The sequence below is a fragment of the Cryptomeria japonica genome, chromosome 6, assembly GCF_030272615.1.
Source record: "Cryptomeria japonica chromosome 6, Sugi_1.0, whole genome shotgun sequence".
Lineage (NCBI taxonomy): Eukaryota > Viridiplantae > Streptophyta > Pinopsida > Cupressales > Cupressaceae > Cryptomeria > Cryptomeria japonica.
The window spans coordinates 324,211,305-324,235,543 of record NC_081410.1 but is presented as its reverse complement, the minus strand read 5'-3'; the positions used below and the strand labels follow the sequence as shown (position 1 = coordinate 324,235,543).

The 24,239-nt window shown below is 35.6% G+C and overlaps 1 protein-coding gene across 1 annotated transcript in view; it reads right to left on the bottom strand.

Annotated features, from left to right (window-relative positions):
- Positions 1-24,239, bottom strand: part of LOC131876596 (uncharacterized) — a 41,426-nt gene that overhangs the window by 5,408 nt on the left and 11,779 nt on the right. The window contains exon 3 of the mRNA XM_059222035.1: positions 10,462-10,773. Coding sequence (XP_059078018.1) covers positions 10,462-10,773 — 312 coding nt within the window. The remainder of the gene's footprint in view (positions 1-10,461; positions 10,774-24,239) is intronic.

The following is a 24,239-nucleotide window of genomic DNA, read 5'->3' as shown; positions in this document are numbered from 1 at the left end:
CTAGTGCTCTAATAAAAATCTTTCCTAGATCATCACAATGATTTTCTGCCTTTTTAGAATAAGTAGCCATATCATCCTGATATACTGCCAAGATACAATCAATCATACCCTCAAAGGCCATGTCCATAGCCCTCTAGAATGTAGCTCCTTCATTTGTCAGTCCAAAAGGCATCCTAGCATAAACATAGGTACCCCAAGGTGTAGTGAAAGCAGTTTTGAACTTTTCTGCCTCCCTAACTTTGACTTGATTATAGCTTGAGAAGCCATCCATCATAGATAACAATTCATTCCCTATGACTTTCTGCAATAGAGCTATCATGTTAGGCAAAGCATAGTTATCTTTCAACGATGAAACATTTAGATTTATGAAATCTACACATAACCTAATATCACCATTTTTCTTTTTTACTAGTACTAAATTCAACACCCATGTTGAGTGCCTTATAGGTTCAATAATCCCCGCATTTCTCATTTTCATTAACTCCTCCTTCATCTTAGGAGCCAAGGTAGGGTTTATAGGCCTTTACTTTTGTCTAAAAGGTTTCACATCAAGCTTCAAAGGTATCTCATGCTGAAACAAATCTTCCTTGTATGCTTTAAGGTCATCATATGACCAAGTGAAAACGTGCCTATACTTCCTCAGTAAATTAATCAATTATGTTCTGATTTTTGGTGTGAGCTTCTTTCCAATATATACTTCTCTTGGGTTTCTTTCACTTCCCATGTTTACCTTTTCAACTTCCTCACATCCTCCTGAATTAGGCCTGAAATTCATTACATCTTTATCATCAAACATTCTTTCAATCTCTATCAATCCTTTTGGGATTTTATTAGTTTTTAGCTGCAATACTTCTTGCCCAAGTATAGTTGCTTTGTCATCCTTATCCTCCATAAGTCCATTCCAATCAATCTGCTGGTTCTCATACTGATCTTCACAAAATAAGAATTTTAGTAAATCCCTGTCATCATCAAAAACTTGCCAACTTTTTACATTATCAGGCATTGATAGTCTGGTCTTGATTTCCACTTGCGTAATGTCATCCAAAGGGATGTCATTGTGCTTGATAGCCAAGTTAGCCATGAAGTCTACCCAAATATTATTTGATCTTTCAATCCAATTGATGGAGAAAGCATCAAATAATTCAATGCAATCCCAAACTTCGTTCCTGTAGTTTCTTAATTTTTCATTTTTTGCAGCAAATTTGCCTCTAACTTGTGAAATGGCTAATTTTGAATCACCATAAACCATTAGTAATTTAATACCATGTTTATTCGCTAGTTTAAGTCCTAATAAGAGGGCCTCACATTTGGCAACATTATTAGTGTTGGCAAATGCACACTCCAATGAGAAATTGTAGGTGATTGAAGGTATTGTCATTGACGGCAACCTTACAATCATGTGATACCAGCAGGCAGACACAGGCATCCGCACCGACAAACTATACACCAACATACAGATCACCGGCACTCAAAAAGATTGATCACTGACACCCTGGCCAATAGGAATTTTGTATAAATGTATTTTGTAATTAATTGTAAAATCTTTTGTAAGCCGACATGGCGGATTGTAATATGACTCATATATGTATGAGATCATTGTAGATCATTTAGTGTAATGAAATAATGTAAAATATGAAAAGAAGGTAGCAGACCTAATATGCAAATTATTGGATAAGGGTTTATGTATATTGCAGAGCTTAAACCGGTACTGAATCTAGCATAGCAAATGCTGATCTGAAGCAGTACAAGACACTGGACTAGTGTAATCCATTTTTGTAAGTCAGTGTGACTTCTTTTGTAATTGAGCAGTGAGCTCTAGGCACTTGGCCGTCCTGCATGTGCAGGCCCCTATTGTAAGTAGTAATATTCTCTTATTGGCCAGTAAGTGAATATTATGGGTCACAAATCCCACTGAGGTTTTTCCCACACCGGGTTTCCTCATGAAAATATTGTGTTATGGTGTGTTTTTCATGTTGTAGTTGTTGTTCTTATTTGTTGCATTATTTCTAGTTTACCAGTACACAGTTTTAATATGCTTTTCATGTTATAAGTTAAGAAAATTATTATACCAGTCAGATACTGATTCACCCCCCTCTCAGTATCTTTGGGAATCCTAACAATTGGTATCAGAGTCTGGTCCTCTATTTTCAAAAGCCTAATAGCTTGAGGAATATCTTGACACCGGTAGAGATGGAAAATTTGAGAAAGCAATTAGAAATAGCTCTTTCAGACTATGATGCGAAAAAAGTAAAGAATATCAAACTTGAAGATGATATGAAGGCTGCACAGGATATTATTCGAGGAATTCAAGAGAATTTCACTATTGCAAGGAATAAAAGAAGAGAACTTTGTGAAAAGATGCAGAATGAAGAAAATGAAAAGGAAACTCTTAATGATCTGGTGAACCAACTGAGACAAGATAACTGTACAAGGAAGAATGAGATGCAATATATGACTATGAGATTTTGTAAAGAAATTGAAGATAGAAAGAAGAATGAAGATGATTTGGCTAGAATATTAAATGATGTTGAAAATGAAAACACAAGACTTAGTCATGAAAATGATATGTTGAAGATAGATTTGATGCACACATAGAATGATAGAACTGAACTCATAAGACAAAAAGGAATCTTGGAGAATGAACTAACTGCTGCAAATCAAAACAAGGAGAAATTCAAGAAAAGTTCAGAAGAACTTGTCGACATGCTGAAGAATCAGAAACCTAATGGTGATACAAATGGCCTTGGCTTTGAAGTTGGTGAAAGCTCTGGTATTGTAAACAATCATGATCATAGTAAACTGGTAAGACAACCTAATGCTTACAAATTTAATGGGAAATGCTTTAATTGTAACAAGTATGGTCATAGAGAAAATCAGTGTAGATCTAGAAATTATCAGAACACTAATGCACCCACCGGTCAATGTTCTAAATGCAACAAAGTTGGTCATAATTCAGAAAATTGCAGAATGAATGTAAAATGTTATGTTTGTGGAAGATTTGGACACTTATCTAATCAATGTAGAACACATACTGGCATAGGATATGGGAAAGCTATTCAGAAAAACAATGTGACTTTTTATGCTTGTAACAAGATTGGACATATTGCTAAATTTTGTAGAAGTAATGCATCACCAGCAAACAACAAAGGTCCTACCCTAAAGGGTAAAGAAAAGGTTGAAGAGGTAAAGCAAGAATTCTGAAAATAATGGATGAGAAAGTTAGATCAGAATGTCTATGGGAATACTCCTCCACCGGTAGAACAGAGTAACACTCCACCGGCAGGAGACTCTTCATCTAACTGAAGGAAAATCCTTTGGGGGTTTAGCAACAAACTGAAAAATATGCTATTATACCCTCAGTTGATGGTAAGAAGTTGAATTACTTCTTTACTAGTAGATGAGTTAAGTTGAGACTTAACCGACAAGCATTAAATGCGATAGTTGGAGAAAAGAACATTATAAAGTAAGTGTTTTGGCTCTTTTTCATTCACCGAGCATTCAAATCTTTGAGAGCGTGAAAATTCTCGAGCGAAGGCATCCTTAACAAAGAAGTAAAGCAGTTCATCCAAAGAACTCATGCCTAAGGTAGATTGAGGTATTTATAAACATGGCATCCTCCTCTGTTCCTGAATTTATAGAAAAACCTACTGTAATTGAGGTTATCAAGTAAGTGCCCTAGACCCGTATTCAAGCTTGTTCCCAAAATAGCTAAGAAAGATGATAACATAGGTGCATTCTCTCAAATTCCTAAAGTTGTAGTATATGTTGAAGATCCTAGAATATACATACACTTTCATATAGAGGAATTAGGAGATGATGAAATCAAGAACATATATAAAACTATGATTTGTGATGAAAATGGCAATATTAAACCAGAACACAAGGTAGTAGAAACCTTAGGTTTTCTGGATATTCTTAGCATTCCTAATTTTCCTGAAGATGTGATAAGAATAGTCCTAAGAAGAGTCTATGGTGAATTCTTTTGGTTGGATTCAATTCATAAGATCACCAAAGAAGTCATTAAAGTAGTAATAGGGTAACCTTCCACTAGTAGCAGACCTGGCAGAACTAAAAGGGTCTCAAATGACACAGTGATAGATCTAACCGGTGCAACATTTGATAAAAGGTCTCTAAGGGTAAATGATGTGAAGGACATCGATGCCAGATTTATCAGTATGAACTTAGGCTACAAAGCTACACATGCAAATAGGGTAAACTCAGTATCTAGCTTATGTATCAAAAGTGCATATGACATGGTTAATGATAATGCTAGAATAGATGTGTGTGAATGGCTCAAAGATGAATTGATAGACAATCTGAAAAAGATCAAAGGAGATAAGAAAAGAACCTTTAGATTTGGAAATTTTCTTGTATGTTTAATGTTGTACATTACTAAGCAAGTAACCGGTATTGGTAGAAAAGATTTTGGCTTTGGTATACCGGTAGGAAAGGAACTATTGGATCTATTAAACAACATGGGAGAAAACAGAGAGAAAAACATAAATGAACACTTTCAAGCACTGAAGGCTCAAATGAAGACAAGAATAAGACTATCACAAGCAATTGTAGATAAATATCAGAAGGAAATATGCTTTGTAATTAAAAAGGATGAAATCTGGATGGAGGCAGTTGTCCCTAGGACAATATGGGTAACTGAAATGGGATATGAAACAGGTGATAACATTATTGAAACTTATGCAAAATCCCTCCTTGAAGCACCCAAATAACCCTCTAAGAAAATCTTTAGCAGTGCTGAAACAATAGAAAGTGGTATTCAATCTAGGAAAAGAGTCAAGAAAGTTGAACAAACAGTAAGGAAAGGCACTAGACAAGAAAAAGAACTTAAGGAAGATGTATTGAAGCAAATTGGTATCAAAGAAAGTGAGTTGGAAGGACTTCAACTGGAAACTCATCTTTCACCAGTTGCAACTTCCTTTGAGAATGACATGCCAGCATTATTCAAAAGGGTAGAAAGGAAAATAAAACCCTCACCGGTACCCTCACCCACACCTAGAAAAACAAGACAAAAACAACAGGCAATGAGGTCTCCAGTTAAGAAGTTAACTCCTAAGAAGAAGAAGAAGGTAAAACAAGATATTGCTCCACTGGATAAACTCCTTAGTAAAATAACAGAAGATGGAAAGTTGAAAAACATCAGCAAACTGTACGACACACTTTCCGCTGATGACAAAGAAAGCATAGAAAATAGTGTAATCTTACACTTCGATATTTACAAGAAATTTTTGATGAAAATTGTTGATGAAATACCAAATGATTTGTATAGAAGACTAGAAGTTAGAAGGGTAGCCATTGTTGAGTTGGACACGAAGATAAAAATTGAAAAATTACTTGCAGTGCATCCAGTAAACTCACCTGATGAGATAGAGAAATTAATCAATGAGGCCAACCAGACAGTATTTTCAACTGCTCACCAGTATGTAGCACTGATGGCAGGGAGAGTGAATGAGTTAACAGAAGAAACTATAGACCAATGGAACATATTCTTTGTAGAAAAGGAGAAACAAGAAGAGCTACTAAGACCTAAGACCATCAGGGTATACCAAAAGGACAAGGATAAGAAGAAAGGCAAGGTAGGTGGACCTCCAAGCCTAAAGATAACTAAAAACTTACCCCCACCTCCTTCTGTAGAAACTACAGACAATCAATCGGCTACTGAGAGTATGGAGACTCCAGTAGAGGATACAAATCTGGAATCCAAAATTTTTTACACTATGAATATAGACACACAAGAAGTAAATGTTGTGGTTGATAGAGAAACCATTGAGGATAAAAGGAAATATGTGGCTATTGAGCCACCGGCTATAGATGTTGAGGTTGAGGTCAATGATACTGTAAACATAGGCATAAAAAAACCTACTCAAACAGAGCAACTGACAGAAGACACCACTGATAAAATATTAGAAGAACCGATAGATAAAATTGTAAAATAATCAGGAGAACCAGAAATGGACAGTGCAAAAGTACAAACTGAGAAACCAGAAGTGCATACAGAGACTACATCTGAGAAACAGGCAATTGAGAGCTCAGAGAAACCTTCTGAGACACAGATGGAGAAACCAGAATAGGTTGAGACATAGGTTCAAACTGAGACAGTGCCACCAGCTAAAACTAAAAAGCCTAAGCCTTTGCTAATAGAAATGAAAACACAAAGTGACCTACCAGAGGTTGAAACAAGCAAGGTTATCACTACAACCGGCAACATGGATATTGTGAAAATAGTTGGGTAGACATCTGGTACATCAATAGCAAAGTTCCAGCCTACAAATGTGACAGAGGTCTTACTCGACTCAATAAAGAAATTCACATAATGTAATGCACAAGCCTATAAGGCTATCGATGACACAATTCCTATTCTCAAATTGGTAGCACCCAAGTGGATTGTGGATAATAAAGATTCTTTAGGTCAACTAGACACATTGTCTAAGTTCATCATCGGCAACATTTTGACAATTGATCAAATAAATGAAGACACATTCAAAGAAATGATGATTAAGGAGAAAGATAAATTCTTTGAGGAAATAGTGAAGAAGAATAAGGAACAAACAGAAACCTTATTACAAACAATTTTGGATTTTAATAAAATGTATAGGGATACTTGCAAAACCGACATCTTGACACAGGACATAGATTTAGAAATCAGCAAAACACAAACTAAGATTAACAATATTGCTGACAATCTGATAGGCACATCGGATTCATTTTTGGAAATAGAAAAGAAAATTGCAGATCTTGAAGAGAAAATTGAGAAGTTAGAAAAGGATAAAGAGAAAATAAAGGATAAGGCAAAGAGCTTAAAATGTAAACTTGGTCCTAAGCTAGATTACCTCATTTCTTTGAGAAAAGAAATTTCTGAGGCTCTAGTTCCCAGACTTAAGACATCGGAAGAGAAAATGCACATACTCACCAGTACATTTTAGAGAACACAAGAGGCATTACAGGATAGAAAAAGATTCAATGATAGCTTAAATTTGATTTTGGTAGATATTTTCCAAATTGTAACCCACTGGTTACAAAAATCTAGGCAGGAACCACACTCCACTGACAATGAATGATAACCTTTGTCATTGATGTCAAAGGGGGAGTAGTGCAATGAGAAAAATGATCAAAACATGACATCATCAGCTCAGGGGGAGCATACATTTTTGGGCACACAGTTTTGGTAAGTCAATTTTGGTAGATTCTTTTTGGACATCATTCTGGACAACTTTTTATTTTTCTCATGAGTGTTGCCATCAATGCCAAAGGGGGAGATTGTTGGCAAATGCACACTCCAATGAGAAATTGTAGGTGATTGAAGGTATTGTCATTGATGGCAACCTTACAATCATGTGATACCGATAAGAAGACACAAGCACCGGCACCGACGGACTCTACACCGGCATATAGATCACTGGCATCCAAAAAGATTGATCACCGGCACCCTGGCCGACAAGAATTTTGTATAAATGTATTTTGTAATTAATTGTAAAATCTTTTGTAAGCCAACATGACAGATTGTAATATGACTCATATATGTATGATATCATTGTAGATCATTTAGTGTAATGAAATAATGGGAAGTATGAAAAGAAGGTAGCAGACCTAATATGTGAATTATTGGATAAGGGTTTATGTATATTGTAGAGCTTAAACCGGTACTGAATCTAGCATAGCAGATGTTGATCTGAAGTAGTTCAAGACATTGGATTAGTATAATCCATTTTTGTAAGTCAGTGTGACTTCTTTTGTAACTAAGCAATGAGCTCTAGGAACTTGGCTTTCCTGCATGTACAAGTCCCTATTGTAAGCAGTAATATTCTCTTATTGGCTAGTAAGTGAATATTGTGGGTCACAAATCCCACTGAGGTTTTTCCCACACCGGGTTTCCTCATTAAAATATTGTGTTATGGTGTTCTTTTCATGTTGTGGTTCTTGTTCTTATTTGCTGCATTATTTCTGGTTTACCGGTACACAATTTTAATATGCTTTTCATGTTATAAGTTAAGAAAATTATTATACTAGTGAGATACTGATTCACCCCCCCCCCCCTCTCAATATCTTTGGGAATCCTAACAATTAGTACATTCAAAAGTTAATAAGAAAGAGTATTTAAAAAAAATTCCATTAGGTGAAATAAGTACAACTCTTGCTCCATTTCCTTCCTTACTACAGGCACCATCAAAGTATAATTTCCAAATTAAGTTTTCATTTTGTTTAACTATTTGTGTAACTTTATTGATCTCTAAAGGTTTATAAATACTTACTTGAAAGTTGTCCATATCAGAATGGAAAAAGAAAGTTGCTTCATCAAGATCAACCTCTTCTATGAGATATGGAGATCTTGGTTCTCTATTTATCCTCACCGTTGTCCCTTCTACTAGAATAGTAGCATAGGATAGATCGAGTTGAACATGACCACCCACCAAATTTGACCATTGCCTAGACAGCAACATTTCATTGTTTGAAAGAACTTGTACCACTGTGATGTATGTCTTATATGTGGTATCTAGGCAAGCTGGAAAACTGAACTCTACATCTTTCATAATACCCACCATAAGTACAGACCTATTGTCCATGGCATAACACTTACCATAAGGTGTGTCAACATGCATCCTGAGCTCTCTCATGACATATTCAGGCATGATGTTCAATGTTGCCCCTGAATCTATCATACAGTTCTTGACCATTTTATTGTTAATTAACAATATCAAACGGAATGGATCAACTTGTGTGAGGTTTTTTGTGATAGACATGCCTAAGTAAATCACTGGAGGATCTTCTTTCAACCTAGAAGCATCTTTGTTTGTATCACCAACATTCGATATGATTTTCAAGGTCTCATCCTTATATTCTGGAAATTTCATCACTTCAAGCAAAGGCATAGAAACTTTTACTTGAGACAATGCTTGAGACATAAAATTTCCACAGTTTGAAGTAGGCTTACTGATCTATTTTTTCTCCACTATTTTGACCAATTTTGGCATTTCATTTTGATTAGTGTTTTCCGGTTTTGTCCCTCTCTTGGTACCCACATCCTTGCCCTTGGTTGCATTGTTATTGGTTCCACCAGATTTTGTGACCTTGGCAAAAATACATGTTGGCTTGCCCTGCTCATTATTTGCATTCCTATTTCTCAGTTGGTAATTACTTTTCACTTGTTCCATAGCTGCAATAGTGAAAGCTTTCTCCTCTTCAGTCAAATTTCTCAAAAAAGGAACTGCTTCCTCCTAAAACAATTTTCTCAAGGTAGGGATATCTTCATCATCATCAGAAAAAACCTGCTATATACTATATTGCAAATTCTCTCTTCTTTGGTGCATATCATAATTTTCTTCTTCTTCTTCAGATAAATCCTCATTCCTTCACCAATATGGATCAAATGAAAGGGTATTCATAGTTGGTTCATAATCCTCATTGTTATCTCCCTCTTCTATCAAGCCCTGGGCATTCATGCACTGCTCTGTAGCATGAGGTAGATTACATACATTACACCATGGATATTCATCTACAAAGTTTGTGGCTTTCTTTAATGGGTCAGGAGTTTCTTTGTATGTACTTGGTTTTACTGGTTTTCCATCTTTCCAATTTTTGTTATATGGCATGTCATGCAACCTCATCCTATTGTAATTTAAGTTTGTGGCTTTCTTTAATGGGTCAGGAGTTTCTTTGTATGTACTTGGTTTTACTGGTTTTCCATCTTTCCAATTTGTGTTATATGGCATGTCATGCAACCTCATCCTATTGTAATTTATTTGATTATTGTTCCTATATGGTGGCCTTTCATTATGATTTTGCTTACCCTTTAAGTCCTTAAGCATGTCCATGATCTGAGAAAGATCATCTTTCTTGGAAATCCTGGAGTTGTACAGTTTTGGATCATCTCTCTTAGCAACCTTCCCAGCCACCTTCCTATTATTTTCAATAGTAGAAGTCTTGAATTCTTGTTGTAAAGTGTCAGGTCTATGAGACAAAATCTCATAATGACTTTTGCTATCAAAAGAACTCAAATAAAAGTTAATAAAAAATGAATCAACTGGTCTAACATCTTTGGGTATTCTATTTAATACTTTATTAAATTTAGCAACTGAATCATTTTGATTCTTCCTTATGCTTGTTAATTCATGGGATGCAAATGAAGGATCATTGTGATCTCCAAATTCTTCCAAGAATAGTGTTACAAATTCATGCCAGCTACAAATACATCTATCAAGAAGGCTTCTATACCATTCCCCTGCATCCTGTGTCAAATATTGAATAAACAACTTCATGAATACATCTTCACAAGGAATCTCAAATTCTTCAATGATATGCATTACATTAATTACATGCTGCTCTACTGAATCAACTCCATTTCCTAAGAATTTTGGGATTGCTAATCTTAAATCATTAGTGATATGATTTGGATAACCAACAATGCCAGTGAAATCCAATTGTTTGTATCTTTCAATGATTAAGGGTTGCCTGTCAACATGATGGTTTCTTTGATTGTTCATAATTCCTCTATTGAATCCACCATTGTTGCCATAGTTTCCGTTGTTACCATTGTTTCCACTACCATTATTATTGCCATTATGATTTCCATTATTACTATTCCTACCTCCACCATTGCCACTTCCATAATTACCATTGTTACCTCTATTATGTCCATTATTTTGATTGCTGCCATATCCATTATTTCCTACATGGTTGCCCCTATTTGTATTAATCCAGTTCACATCATTTCCCCCATCTCCATTCCTTCTTCCATCCTCCTGCCTCTCTTCACTTTCATCCCTATGCACATCCCTCTATTGTCTATTATCATTTACCAATGGGTTATCATAAGTTACAAAAGGTTGGTCCATTCTTCTCATATGAGGGGGACTATAGTTTGGAACTACTTGTCTACTTGTTTCACCTCTCTCTTCTCCTACCTTGTTTGTCTTGGGGTTTGAAATATTATTTCTCTCTATTCTGAGCTTCTATAACACCCAATTTGGTTGCCTTTTAAGTGCCCTCGCCATCTTGGCATCATCGGCATTCATATCAGCCATCTTAAGAATAAGTTCATCCCACTATTTTGCTTCTTGTTCCTTAGTAGTCATGATCTCATCATGGCTATGTCTATTATCCTTTGAATTTATTTTATAAAAAGGGTTTTCCTCTCTATTCTCAGATTTGCCAGCAGATGAAGAATCTTCCTCCCTACTAGGAAAACTCTTATATCCTTCAAATTCCATGTTTGATTTTTTCCCTTTGTTCCTTTTCTTGGGACTCAACTGAACAAGATCTTCTTGTCCTTTGTGCAAAGACCTCCTCCCTTGCATAAATCTTAATGACAAATTTCTAGGGGTTTCTTTAATTTTCTCAACATACCAACTATTATTCATGTATTACATGTAGAGTCGCCATCTCTTAAGAGGAACAATATATTTTACTAATCTTCCGAGCTCCCTCCTCCAGAAGAGTATGAAGAGAAACCACCAAAAATTTTGAATACTTCTTACCACAACATCCCAGAAGACTCACCAATTTGTTGTGTGACTCAGATGGGGAAAAGAAAACTTATAATATCTTCAATGAAAAAATACTAGAGCTTCTAGGTGAATGTCAAATTATGTATGACAACTCCCCAGCAGAGTCGTCGGTCTGTTGGTGCCCAAAACCACAGATTGGAACACTTAAGGGATTTCCAAATCCTCAACTAATCCAACTAGCCTATATTGTCCATGTTCCTCCGATATAAATCCCAGAATTCATTCAATGCCTTCTCCATATTATCATATATTTTACTCATCAATACACAAGCAGTATCAGCCCTGATGCTCTTCATCTCCCTCTTCAACTTAGTGTGCTCATAAGCTAGTTTTCAAATTTTTTCTTCCAATGGCCTCTTGAATCAGTAATTTGAGGGATCGGATGCCCACTCCTCTTAAGAGTTTCCTCATATAAAGCATTATATCTATTTTTCTCTGCTATCTCATGTTTTATCTGAGCTTTATTGAATTTTTAGATATTAATACCTATGTCAGCAATGACCATAGGATCTACTCTCCAACTTTTAGGGTCATCATATGACCAAAATCTTTATCCACGTCTATGATTTTTGGCCTTTTATTTGGGGGGTACAATGCCCATAACAACATTTCTTGTTCATCCAGATCATACCTCGATCCAATGAATATATCATTAACCCGTTGGACATTCAACTTTAAGTCCTTATTGTTTGCATATAATAAACTGTCAAAAATGAATGATGCACTCAAATCCCATCCTGGGAAAAGAATAATACCTGCTTCCACTAGCAACTATCTTCCTCTCTAAGGGATAATTGTCTCTATTTCTACATCAATATCATCTTTAAGCTTCTGCAACATTTCCTCCTCATTCTCTGGTGTGATATTTGGCATTGCTTCCGTCAACTTCTTCCCTTTGAAGTGGTCTAAGAAGGATTTAAACTCTTTAGACTTGATGAATTGATCATCTGAAACAAATGAAGTGTGCTCTATCATCCTTTCATATGTTTTTGCATTTAGCACAATGAGGAGCTTACCCTGTGCTTTTGGTTCCTTCTCTTTCTCAGGTGTACGGAGCTTGGAAACTACCTCATTCTCCCCTGAATCACTTTGAGCTGGGTCTCCCTCCATGTTTTCTAGTCTTTGTTTTCTCTCCTCTAGTTTCTTCTCCAAGGTTTCCATAACCTCTACAAGCTCCTCTACTTCCTTATTTTTACACATATCTTCAAACTCATCCTCCTGATGAAAGTAATCTCCCAACTCTTGTCTCAACCTTCTTGTGTGGATGTAGCCCTCAGGATCATAATGTGTTTTAGATGTGTGTTGGAACAAGTTGTATTCATCCATGATCTTCCTGTTAATAACCTCATATTCTCTTGTAGATACAATATTAAAATCTAAGAAATGAAGTATGCCAGGGAGGAAGGCTTGCTTGTGTGCACCTCCGAAATATTTGGCATTAGAGACACTTAATTGCCTTACAATTTCCATAAGAGAAATCCTATCCAGTGCAAGCTTCAATAGCACATAGGGGCAACCTTGAAATCCATAGCACCGAACAAAAGTGAAGTTTTGGCATGAGTACCAATCACCCCAATTGTGATTAACCTTCGTATTTTTGTTCTCATGAGGCCTAAAAAACTTCTTTACATCTTTAGAAAATGATCCCTGCAGAGGCTCACCAAAGAGCAAGAAAATCGACATAACAAAGAATTCTTCAAATTTGAGGTAATGAGAATTTACATATTTGTAATCCCAGAGAGAAACCCATAACTGCACCAGTTGATCCTGTCCATTCTTTCCAACTATACTTACATTCAAACCTTCTGACCATAACCCTCTAAATCTCCCATAAAATAAAATAATATGCATTAATAACGAATAATGGTTGAAATGCTTGTCTAGATTGTCTTTCAAGTTCATGAATCCTTCATGAAGTCTATCCACCAAGTATGAAGAAAAATCAAAATCTCTAGGCTCATGTCTCTAAATATATGCTGCTAAAACCAACACTCCTATATTTTCCATATCAGGAGCTTCAACTCCTCCAACCTAACCACATGCCCATATCATAAGGAGGACCATCTTCCTCTATTAGCCTCCCCTTCTCTACTTTTTGGATAGAGAAGTTCCAACCCTGGTATGTAGTATCCATTTTTCTGTATTCCTCTTCCAAATCCACAAATGATGAGAGCAAATTTGCCTCTAGATCTACTGCAAAAACTTCTTGAATTGTTGCTACTGCAAAGTGAACTAAAGCAGTCCCATCGGGCAACAAAATGCATCTCTTGTTTGTATCATAATGTCTTACCAGGAGCTTCAATAAATCAATATTTACAAAGACATTAGGTACCACAAGTTTACCTAAGCTGGTACTCTGTGGGTTTGAAATTGGCATAGGCTCATCCCTGTGGAGGTAATGAAAAAGAAACAGCTCGTGCCCTCGCACTGTTGTGAGTACAACTCCAATTTCTCTATATCTATCTTCCAACTGGTAGCAAAATAGGCAAATTTACCTTAGCTCTGTGTGACCTATCTCCTGGAGAGCCCATCTGATCTATCATGTCTTGATTTTATTTCCTTTGAGCCTCACTGACTTCACCCTTCAATTTTTTTGATGGGATACTGGATATTCAATGACCTTCCACTTCCCTTTTGAGCTTGACCCTTCCATCTCTACAAATTCTTCTGCTCTATGCTCAACAACTCAAAATATTTCTTTAATGAACATGTGATAACTTTCTCCAATAACTTTGTGTGAAATGTTGTTATGCAACACTAGCTATATATCCCCAAGGAGTCCAATCTTGTACTTAATTACTACAATCTTGATGTATCTTCTTCATGTGGTATCAAACCTAATCAATGGAAGTCATTTTGTCATTTTTTCACATCAAGACCTTCAACAGCTAATTGGTGAGACTTTTCCCAAAGATTCAATTGTTTGGCGTCATTTGTTATAACTTTACTACTTCTTACCTTTTGATTGGCACAAGCTATCCCAACTAACTTATCAGGTCTCAAGATAGGAATTTTTCTCCTATCCTGATGGTTCACTTTATCCCAATGGGCACTCCTTCAGTTTTGGCTTTGCTTTTTGTTTTCACGCTCCATCGGCATAACTCTCCCTGATGCATTCGCCTTCAGTTTTATTTTACTTAACCCATCGGATATCGGCATAGTTCATTTTATGTCACTCCGATGCCCCAATGATCTCAATATACCAATCCGCATTTTGACTAGGCCCCCTGCGTTATTGGCATAACTCACCCCGAAGAACTCCTTGCAACTCACCATCCACCTTAACAGTCCTATCAGGATTCGACATAGCATAAAAGTTCTTCTTTCGATGTCCCGATGAGTCCTCACTTAATGTTTAATTTATCAGTATAATCTACACTGATATCCCCACAGGCACTTTTATCTTCATCAGGGTTCGAAATAGCCTTTTTCTATTCCTCCCAAAGTCTCGATGAGTCTTTGATGCACTTTTATGCTTTATACCTCTGAGTTTGTTTTATCGGTATAGGTAATACCAATAGTTCCACCTTCCGATTCTCCATGTCATCGGGGATCAACCTAACTATTTTTGCACTATCGCGATATGGTCTTTTTCTTTGATGGACCTGCCTCCAGTTCCCTTCAGTCATCAGGTATCGGGATAGAGTTTTTTCACTATTTCCGATAAGCCGATATATGCCGATAGAAAATACCCACCTTCGGCCTCATCGGAACAAGCTATCCTGATGGTATTATTTTCCAAGAGCGTGCACCATGTTAAATATTTACTTAAGTGCCTCAATGAATCTTCCCTCTGATTTATCGGTATATGTCATGCCGATAATCCTTCTTTTGCTGGCCAATGTTGTTTCATCAGGACTACTTATGTCGATAATTGAAATTTTGCAATTTTTAACAAATGAGCCATCCACCTTGAATATTAGTGATCCCAACTATCCCACAAGGTCTGATACATACTAGAAAACAATCTTAGATTATATCATAATGACTTCTTCACTGCTAAATGCTTCCATACTAGATTCCTTATGCAATCTATACTTAGTGCATGCCCTTAGTGTACCTTGACATTCTTGAAATAGTTGATCCTTAAAGAACTTTACTCGTGCTAATAAGGTTCCTGCATATGCAAACCAGAAATAAATTCTCATATGATAAAAGAAAAGGCCTCCATATAGCACAAAATATTTTGTAAAAATATGTTCTAACACCCCTCATGATCCCAACATCTCTATGCAAGTTGTTAATGAACCTTTTATAGATCAAATGAGTTCCTCTACTTTTATTGGGTCTGATCTACATTGTGTCCCTATCATTTCTTTCATTCTATATCCATCTCAAAATGGACTCACATCTTCTTTCAAAAGCAATGAGCATCCCATTAATCAAAGGATTAATCAAGGCAAGTAGTCAGGCCTCCATGAACAAGGTACATCAAAATCCCTCCATATCAAAGAAAATTTTGATGATCGTGATCCCAACAATAAAGATGAATTTCAAGATATTGGTATCCCTATTAAATCCCATATCCCTTCTTCTATGTCCAAATATAAACCTACCCCTTCATCCCTTCCATCCATTTTAGGTCCGTATACCCCTCCAACCCTTATTTAGGATCAACAAAGGCATGCATTTCTAAGAACCTTACCACCATCTACTTATATCAACCCATCCAAAAGGCCTTCATATCATTCCTATCCATATATGAATTACATTCCCTTGAAAAAAAATATTGATGCCAAGAATAAAACCCACAAGTCTAAAAATCCACATGCATTAAAGGATCAACATGTCACATCTAATCGACATGTAAAAACAAAGCAAAGTGTGATCCAAAAAGAAAAAAAGATATACGAAAGGCCACAAAGGCTCATTGAGAAAAATAAAGAAAATTCAAAAGCAATATGGGTTCCTAAGGCACTTGTTAAAGTAGTGTGTTCCAAGGAACTACAAAAGAGAGAAAATTCAAAAACCATATAGGTTCCTAAGGAATTTGTAGAAGCAATGCATTCCAAGGAACTGCAAAAGAAAGAAAAATAAAAAACCATGTGGATCCCCAAGTGACTCCTTGAAGCACAGCATCCTAAGAAAAAATTCGAGTTGACATCCAAGATTTCTATCATTTCTTATAAACCTCTACAACCTTTCAAATCCACTTTGGGTCCTCATGTTCCAAAATCCATTGCCATTCCTCCATCAAAACCTCAAAATCCAAAATACACTTTTCCTCCATCACTCCACCAATCCTCAAGTTGTGTGCCAATGTTGATCCCACCTACATTTCCATTCACTTATGCTCTAGTCTTTCAATATCCCATCTATTATCCAACACCTATTTTCCATCCTTCCATTTCTCTTATCCAATCCTTATCGTAGTTTCACTTCATTATCCTACCTATATCTTTGAGAACAACTTCATAGCCAAGGTCTATTGCAACATATATTTCAAGGGTACCATCCAAAGAAGTGAGATTCTTGATTCCTTCTTCCATCTTCTATCATGCATCCATTATCTTCCAAAAAATCAGAAAAGAGAAAAAACAAAAGGAAAAAAGTAAAAAATAAATAAAAAAAATTAAAGAGAAATAAATTGATCCATGTGTGAAAACCACTTCTTGCAGCGCCTTGGGAAAGTACCATGATGAAAACCTGGCAAGCAAGCATCATGCGTAATCCATTATTTTCTTGCACTATTCACTAGGAGTAAGTTCCATTCATGTTGTCTTATTTGCCACATCCATCTAAAATCCCTCATCCTCCATTATCCTTCATCCTCTATTATCCCTCATTTCTTTTATATCCATACATATCCTTTTTTCACCTTTGATCTTGACATGGTTAAGGACCTTTGCAGGCTTCGTGTGTCCTATCTATTACACCTAATCCTACCCTTCAGCTCCTATCCATTATTTTTTCCATTTCTTGCTTCCATCCTTCACTACCACCTTTGATCTTTCTTATCATATCTGCCTCCTATCCAAATATATTGATTGGTCTTGATCAAAACTAAGGACAAAATGAAAAACATGTTTTCAAAAAACCTCTTGACATGGTCATTTCTTTGGACCATATGACATTTGTTACACTATATCAATGCCTTATATTTCTATATATTGTTCATTTGCTTGGATGAACATGTTATCTTATTAAGAGGTAGTCCTTGAAAATCACATAAGCTTCCTCCATCATTCACTTATTTATTCATATCATGTTAGTTCATTCACCCACTCAAACTCCCTTGTACCTTGCTAGACACTAGATGCATACATTTAAAAATCTTAAAAATCATAAAAAGTCCTAAAAAAATCGTTAAAATCATAAAAAGTCCTAAAAAACCCTTAAAAACCAAAACATTTAAAAACCCTAGAAATAACAAAACTTTTCAACAAAATCTTTAAAAAAATCATAAACATTGCAAAAACACAAACATTTAAGACAAGCTTACAAATTTGGACTTCAACAAGGTCATGGAATAATGAGACTACGATTGAGAAAGCATAACAACACCCTATCAACATATCTAAATCAATATGATAACTGGATAAGAATCATTTCAACAGGAAACATAACGTCCATTTGTTTTCTTATGTCTTTTATTTTTTTCTGATTTTATCTTTGGTGACATGTTTTTTTTCTTTTCCATGATGTCTTTGAATAGAAAGGTGAGGATGGGACATGTTGATTGGTTTTCGGCTTGTAGATTGTTCCTTAGTAATATGATGACTTGTCTTAGGAAATTATTGTCTAAGATCATCAAGGACGTACGAGTCTCATGTGAACTGGGGAATTCCTTAACTATCTGATGTGTTTTCCTACACGCAAATTGTATGTCAATTAATTTGGGTTGTATCTATATCCAGATGAGTTTATCCTTTTACTATAATAAGCTCAATGATGATATAAGCTCTTAAAGATCACTAGTACATTTGAAGCACTTTTCTGATGACCGTTCGTCGGAACTCAAACAACAAAATGTTAGAATTCTAGCGCATTTTGTTGTCACTATTTTTTCATCGATGATTTCGATGACGGGATTCATGTTGAACTTCAAACAACACCACGTCAGAAATTTCTATGCACCCGTGGTATGTTTTTTTGATGAGGAGACGTCAAAATTCTGACCCTGTTGCATCCTTTATCACCATAACCTCTATCAATGACCCTTTATATATCATCATAACCTTTGTCGATGCATTTTTACTTTGGTAGTATCCATCGGGATAAGTCTTACTAATAGCCTCATCGGCTATCGGCAAGACAACATTTATGCATTGTCGCTAGGCAGCATGTTTGTTTGACGAGGAGACATCAAAATTCTGACCTCGTTACATCCTTTTATCATCGTAACTTTTGTCGATGACCCTTTAACATCATTATCTTTGCTGATGCATTTTACTTTTGCTAGTTTCCATCAGGATGCGTCTTCCCGATAGCCTCATCGGCTATCGGCAAGACATGATTTCTCCATTGTCACTAGTGTGTGTTCTTTTGATGGACCATCTTCAAGGAGATGTCAAAATTTCAATGATTAAGATGATGGAGGAGGCTACATCTTGTGACATTTTTGTCATCATAGGTATGGCAACATTGTCAGTTGTATTATGGTGTTCATTGGAATTCCAACCTTTCGCAACATTTTAAAAAAAAAAAAATCCCTACTGCTTTTGTCTACACCGATGACCCTTTATTGTTGTAACCTTTGCCAATGCATTTTACTTTTTGCTAGGGTCCATCAAGATAAGTCGTATCGATAGCCTCATAAGCTATCGGCAAGATAGGATTTCTCCATTTCCACTAGTGTGTGTTCTGTCGATGGACTTAAACAGTGTATGCTATCCTGATCACATGCTTCTACTTGTCGGTGTTACCATCAGGTTGACTTTTGCAAATTACAAAGGATTAATATCAGTAGCATTAATATCAATGAGCTTACAAAGGATTAAGCACAATAGGTACTTCATTATCAGGAAGATAAAGATAAAATAGCTACAATAATGCATGAGAAGACTTATCATAAGGAATCATAATAGTAAAAGCCAAAAATGTCTTGAAACCAGTACATAAATCATTCATAAATAGTCATACAGATAGTCATATTGTTGTTTAAAAATACTATCAAAGGAGGATATTATAAATATAGAGCCTAGAACTCCGTATGTAGTCATGGATAATAGTGTAGGGTTAGGTATAGTCCTAGACCTTGTTTAAAGGGTAACATATGATAGTGCACGTTCCTAAGGAAAACTCTACAAAATAGTGAGCAGCAAGACTATCAAGAATAGTCAGTCTTAGGCATGCATAGCTCAAGGAGATAATGATTAACAAAGAAATCACTTACAAAGATATATCTAGTCATAAAAGATAATCATCTGAGTTGGAAAAATGAGAATATTGAAGAACACAAAGTAGACAGTGCCATCATAAGGCGTACACTCCATTTCAAGGCCCCAAACTTAAGGGAAATACAAGGAGATTCCATCAATGCCAATTGTAGTCCATAAAAGTCTTGACGCAAAGCAAATCAAAGACAAAGTACAGTCATAGAGAGATAAGAAGATCAAGTCTATCAAAGAAAAAAAGAACTCAAAGGCATTCAAAGATGTAATAGTCATAAGGCATGCACAGAGGCTCAGTACAATGGTGATACATTGTTGCAGACCAGTAGTGAGGAGTGAAGAATAAGGATTGTGATAAAAATCAGATTCTAAATATAGAGGCACATGACAGTAAGTTTGAGATAGACAATGCAACATGGAGATATGATCACCTTCTATGAGAAATGAAAGTGTGGTCATGATAGTATTTTTTAGTAGATTGGACTACCATAAACATGCACATGGAAATGACTAAAGGGTGGGAGTTTTAGTTAAGTGAACTTCAAGTTAGAATGCAAGTTCTGAGTATCATTCATCAGTTCAAGCATTAGTTTTTAGAGAAAATGTGGATTTCTAAGCTCATCATTAGTTTGAGGCCTGAAAAGGTGGATTTTTTAGGATAGTTTCATCAGTTCTACATTAGTTAGAAGCCCCTCATAGGTCATACATGAGACAAGATGGCTTTTAGATAATTTAACAACTAAGTTACCAATTTGGGTATGCATACGGATATAGAATCGGGTACGGATTCACAGAATCGGCAAAAAAAAAATCATTGGGTATGGGTACGGGTATGTCCGTACACACACACACATATATATATGACATAAAATCTACTCCAATGATATAAAATTAGCTGAGATAAAATGTAATCTTGAATTTATTTAGTTTATGACAGACTTAAATGAAATCAAAGTAAACACTCATACAGTGAATTGCATAGATGCAGAAACTGATTTGATTAATGATGCTCAATTAGGTCTTGAAACCCTTAGAAAAATATTGACAATACTAGATCTAGTCATCAAGATAGTAGGATGGCAAAATATAGTGATAAATAATGCCACTATAACTATTGGAAGATCTCAGAGCTGATTACTAATCAATATGATAACTAGTTGACCAATAAGAAATCACTAATAACAGTTTCACATCCTTATGACAGTATGAAGAAATCAACAAAAATAGAAATAAAGATCAGATTGCAGCAATGATGATAGGTTGTGTATTTATGACAATTGCAATTTGAATAACAATTTGGGTCAGATCACACCCCTTACAAAAGGTTACAGCGTATATGAGAAAGCAATTTAAATTGTAAACTTTGTAGCCAGCACTACTTTATTAATTTGCCCCAAAATTAGGCACAACAGATGATGAATAATCACTGAGGACCCAACCACCTAAGAAGGACCTTGGAGGAATCCAAGGGGAATCAGGCTCGGAAGAGGACCCAGGTAGAATCAGAATCAAGATCCAGGGGTTTTAATGAAGAATCGGTAACTTAGTTTAACAATCAGTTTCCAGTAGTTCCACCTCCTTTTATGCATGCTCGTTCTTGAAATTTGACACAAAATAAACTCAAAACGAACAATGAATGAACAAAATATGTCTATTCTAGAACAAAATAAACTCACAAAACCAATGAGGCATGCATTCACTTGTAATGGGGAACTGTCTCATAGAAGCATGTTCACAACCTGCAACACTGAATATGTAACCTACAAACAAGATGCTTAGCATCAATAAGATTAATAGTGGAGCATAATGAAATATTGAAAAATGTGTTAATTTATTGAGCTTCTCTTTGTTTCAAGAATAGTTTGATTTTTACTACTTAACAGGGCCAACCACGCGAATGTGGAAGCTCATTTGGCCCCTCCCCCCCCCCCCCTAATATCACTCTAAATTCCCCGTTAATGTCTAACATTATTTCATCCATTAATGAAACATAAAATTCATTAATTATCATGTAACATTTATTAGCACATAACATTCATTAACATGTAACATTCATTAACACATATCATTCTTCATTAACACATAATTAAATTCACTAACACATAAAATCCAGTTGTTAACATATAATAAGATTACAATCATGTTTTTTCTTTCTTTTTGAATCTTGGAGGTAAAGACTAATTGGACCATCGTTGTCATCATCATTTGTCCCCTCTTTAGTTCTTTTGCCATGTTCTCATGATCTAGTTAATGTATGCCTACTCTTGTACTCACAACGAGGACGTGTATGCAAAGGGGGGTCCGCTGCAATAACAAAGAAATGGGTTAAATTCATGAGTTGTATTATTATTACAAGTATTACTTTAATTAAAAGAAAATTTTAGGGGTGCTCTTTACCTGATGGGGCCACATCATCTTCCTAATCATTTTGTCTAGCCTCATCCTCAACATCTTGAACACCCTCTAAATCCTCTGGAGTTGAAACACGGAAGGTTACATTAATCAATACACCAATTACAATAAATTCATTTAAAGGAATAAGCGTGGTCATCTTTACCTGGTGGGGCCCCATCATGTTCCTGATGTTGTCTACTTGGATCATGCTCAACTTGCTCATCGTGGTCTATATGCTCTAAAATAAAATAAGGGCTAGCCGAAACTCTATCTGTTTCCATTTCCTGCGGGTGGCATGGCTCTACTATTAGGACATCATGAATAAATTATGTAATGACATTAGAATTTAAAACACAATGAATTAATTATGTGACCATATATATAAGTGAAATAAATTTCTATCAAGAAATCAATATCAAATAGATAATATTCTAATCACATACCAATACATTTAATTCATGTCATTTATCTTCTTCTTCCAACTCATCATTATGACCATCATCATCATCATCATCATCATCATCATCATCGTCGTCATCATCATCATCATCATCATCTTCATCTTTTTTTCTTCTTCATGAACATTTCCATTAGGAACATCATCAACTAACTATAGATCATGATCCTCATCTACATCATCTTCTACTTCTTTGGTATCTTCTTCTTCCATCACATTGTACTTTACCGGCCTTCCTCTTGGATCATGTGTAACAAAAAATGACCAACCTGGTTTATGAGGAACATCTGAGTAAAATACCTTCTCACATTGTCTTGGAAGAACATAGGGCTCATTTCTAGCTTGCTCAAACGACCTTGTATTAACTATTGTAAATCCATTATCATGTTCAATAACAGTTCTGTCAGGATCATTTTCATTCAATTGTAGCCTATACCATTGGACGATGAAAAGAACTAATTTGAAGGACCTAAATTCACACTCAAGTATATCATCCAAAATCCCATAGTAGCGATTTTTTGAGAATCGATGATGTATGTCGCTTCTAGACAAAATATTAGTCACCTGAAATACTGCACTTATTCCAGAATCACAAGTTTTCTTCGTGTCATCCAACTTTTTGATGCAAAATTTATAACCATTACACCACATAGCCTTGTGGTGTTTCACCTACAAAATGTCAAACATGTATAATATGTACATCATTACAATTGTAAGAAAATTAAATAATATGGGTGATTAATATATTTATACATACATGTTTATCTCTTAAACCATATGTTAAATCAATTTCTCTTTGTGTAACACTGGAATCTCCATTACGGTGAGCTTCTTTAACCAATGAAGCCACACCTTCCCATGTTAATGCGCGACTAGATTGTTGACATCTTTGAATCCATACCATCATCCAATCAAGATTGTTTGCAACATACAAATGTAGTGCATCCCACTCTCAACCAACTATACAAAAAAAAACTAGAAATTTACAACTGAAGTATATTGAAGATTACAAATAAATTAACTGCAATATATATAAAAATAACTACAATATCGATTAATTACCTCTCACTTTTCTCATTGTACCTTTCCCCATCAAGTTCTCCCCTTCAAATTTGTTAATGGAGTTGGGATCCTGAATATGATCTACATGGATCTTTGTCGTGAACTTAGGAAGGTATTTAGTAATGTACACCATAGTCTGGTATACCATATATCCCTCCACCATAGAACCCTTAGGATGTGCTCTTTGTCGAACCAAAGACTTCAAAAATTTCAAGTGCCTCTCAACCATCCACATTGATCTTGTGTGTATAGGTCCACGCAATTAAATCTCCTCAACTTGGTGTATGAGGTAGTGTTTTTGTGCATTGAAAAAAGTTGAAGGTAGACACTTTTGCATTTCACACATTAGATGAGGAATTTTTCTCTTCCAATATTTTATATCTTCCATATGGATTTCTTTAGATGACAACCACCTACAAGAGATTCAAGATGCAAATATCTTAATGAGACTTTACAAAATAATATAAAATATTACAT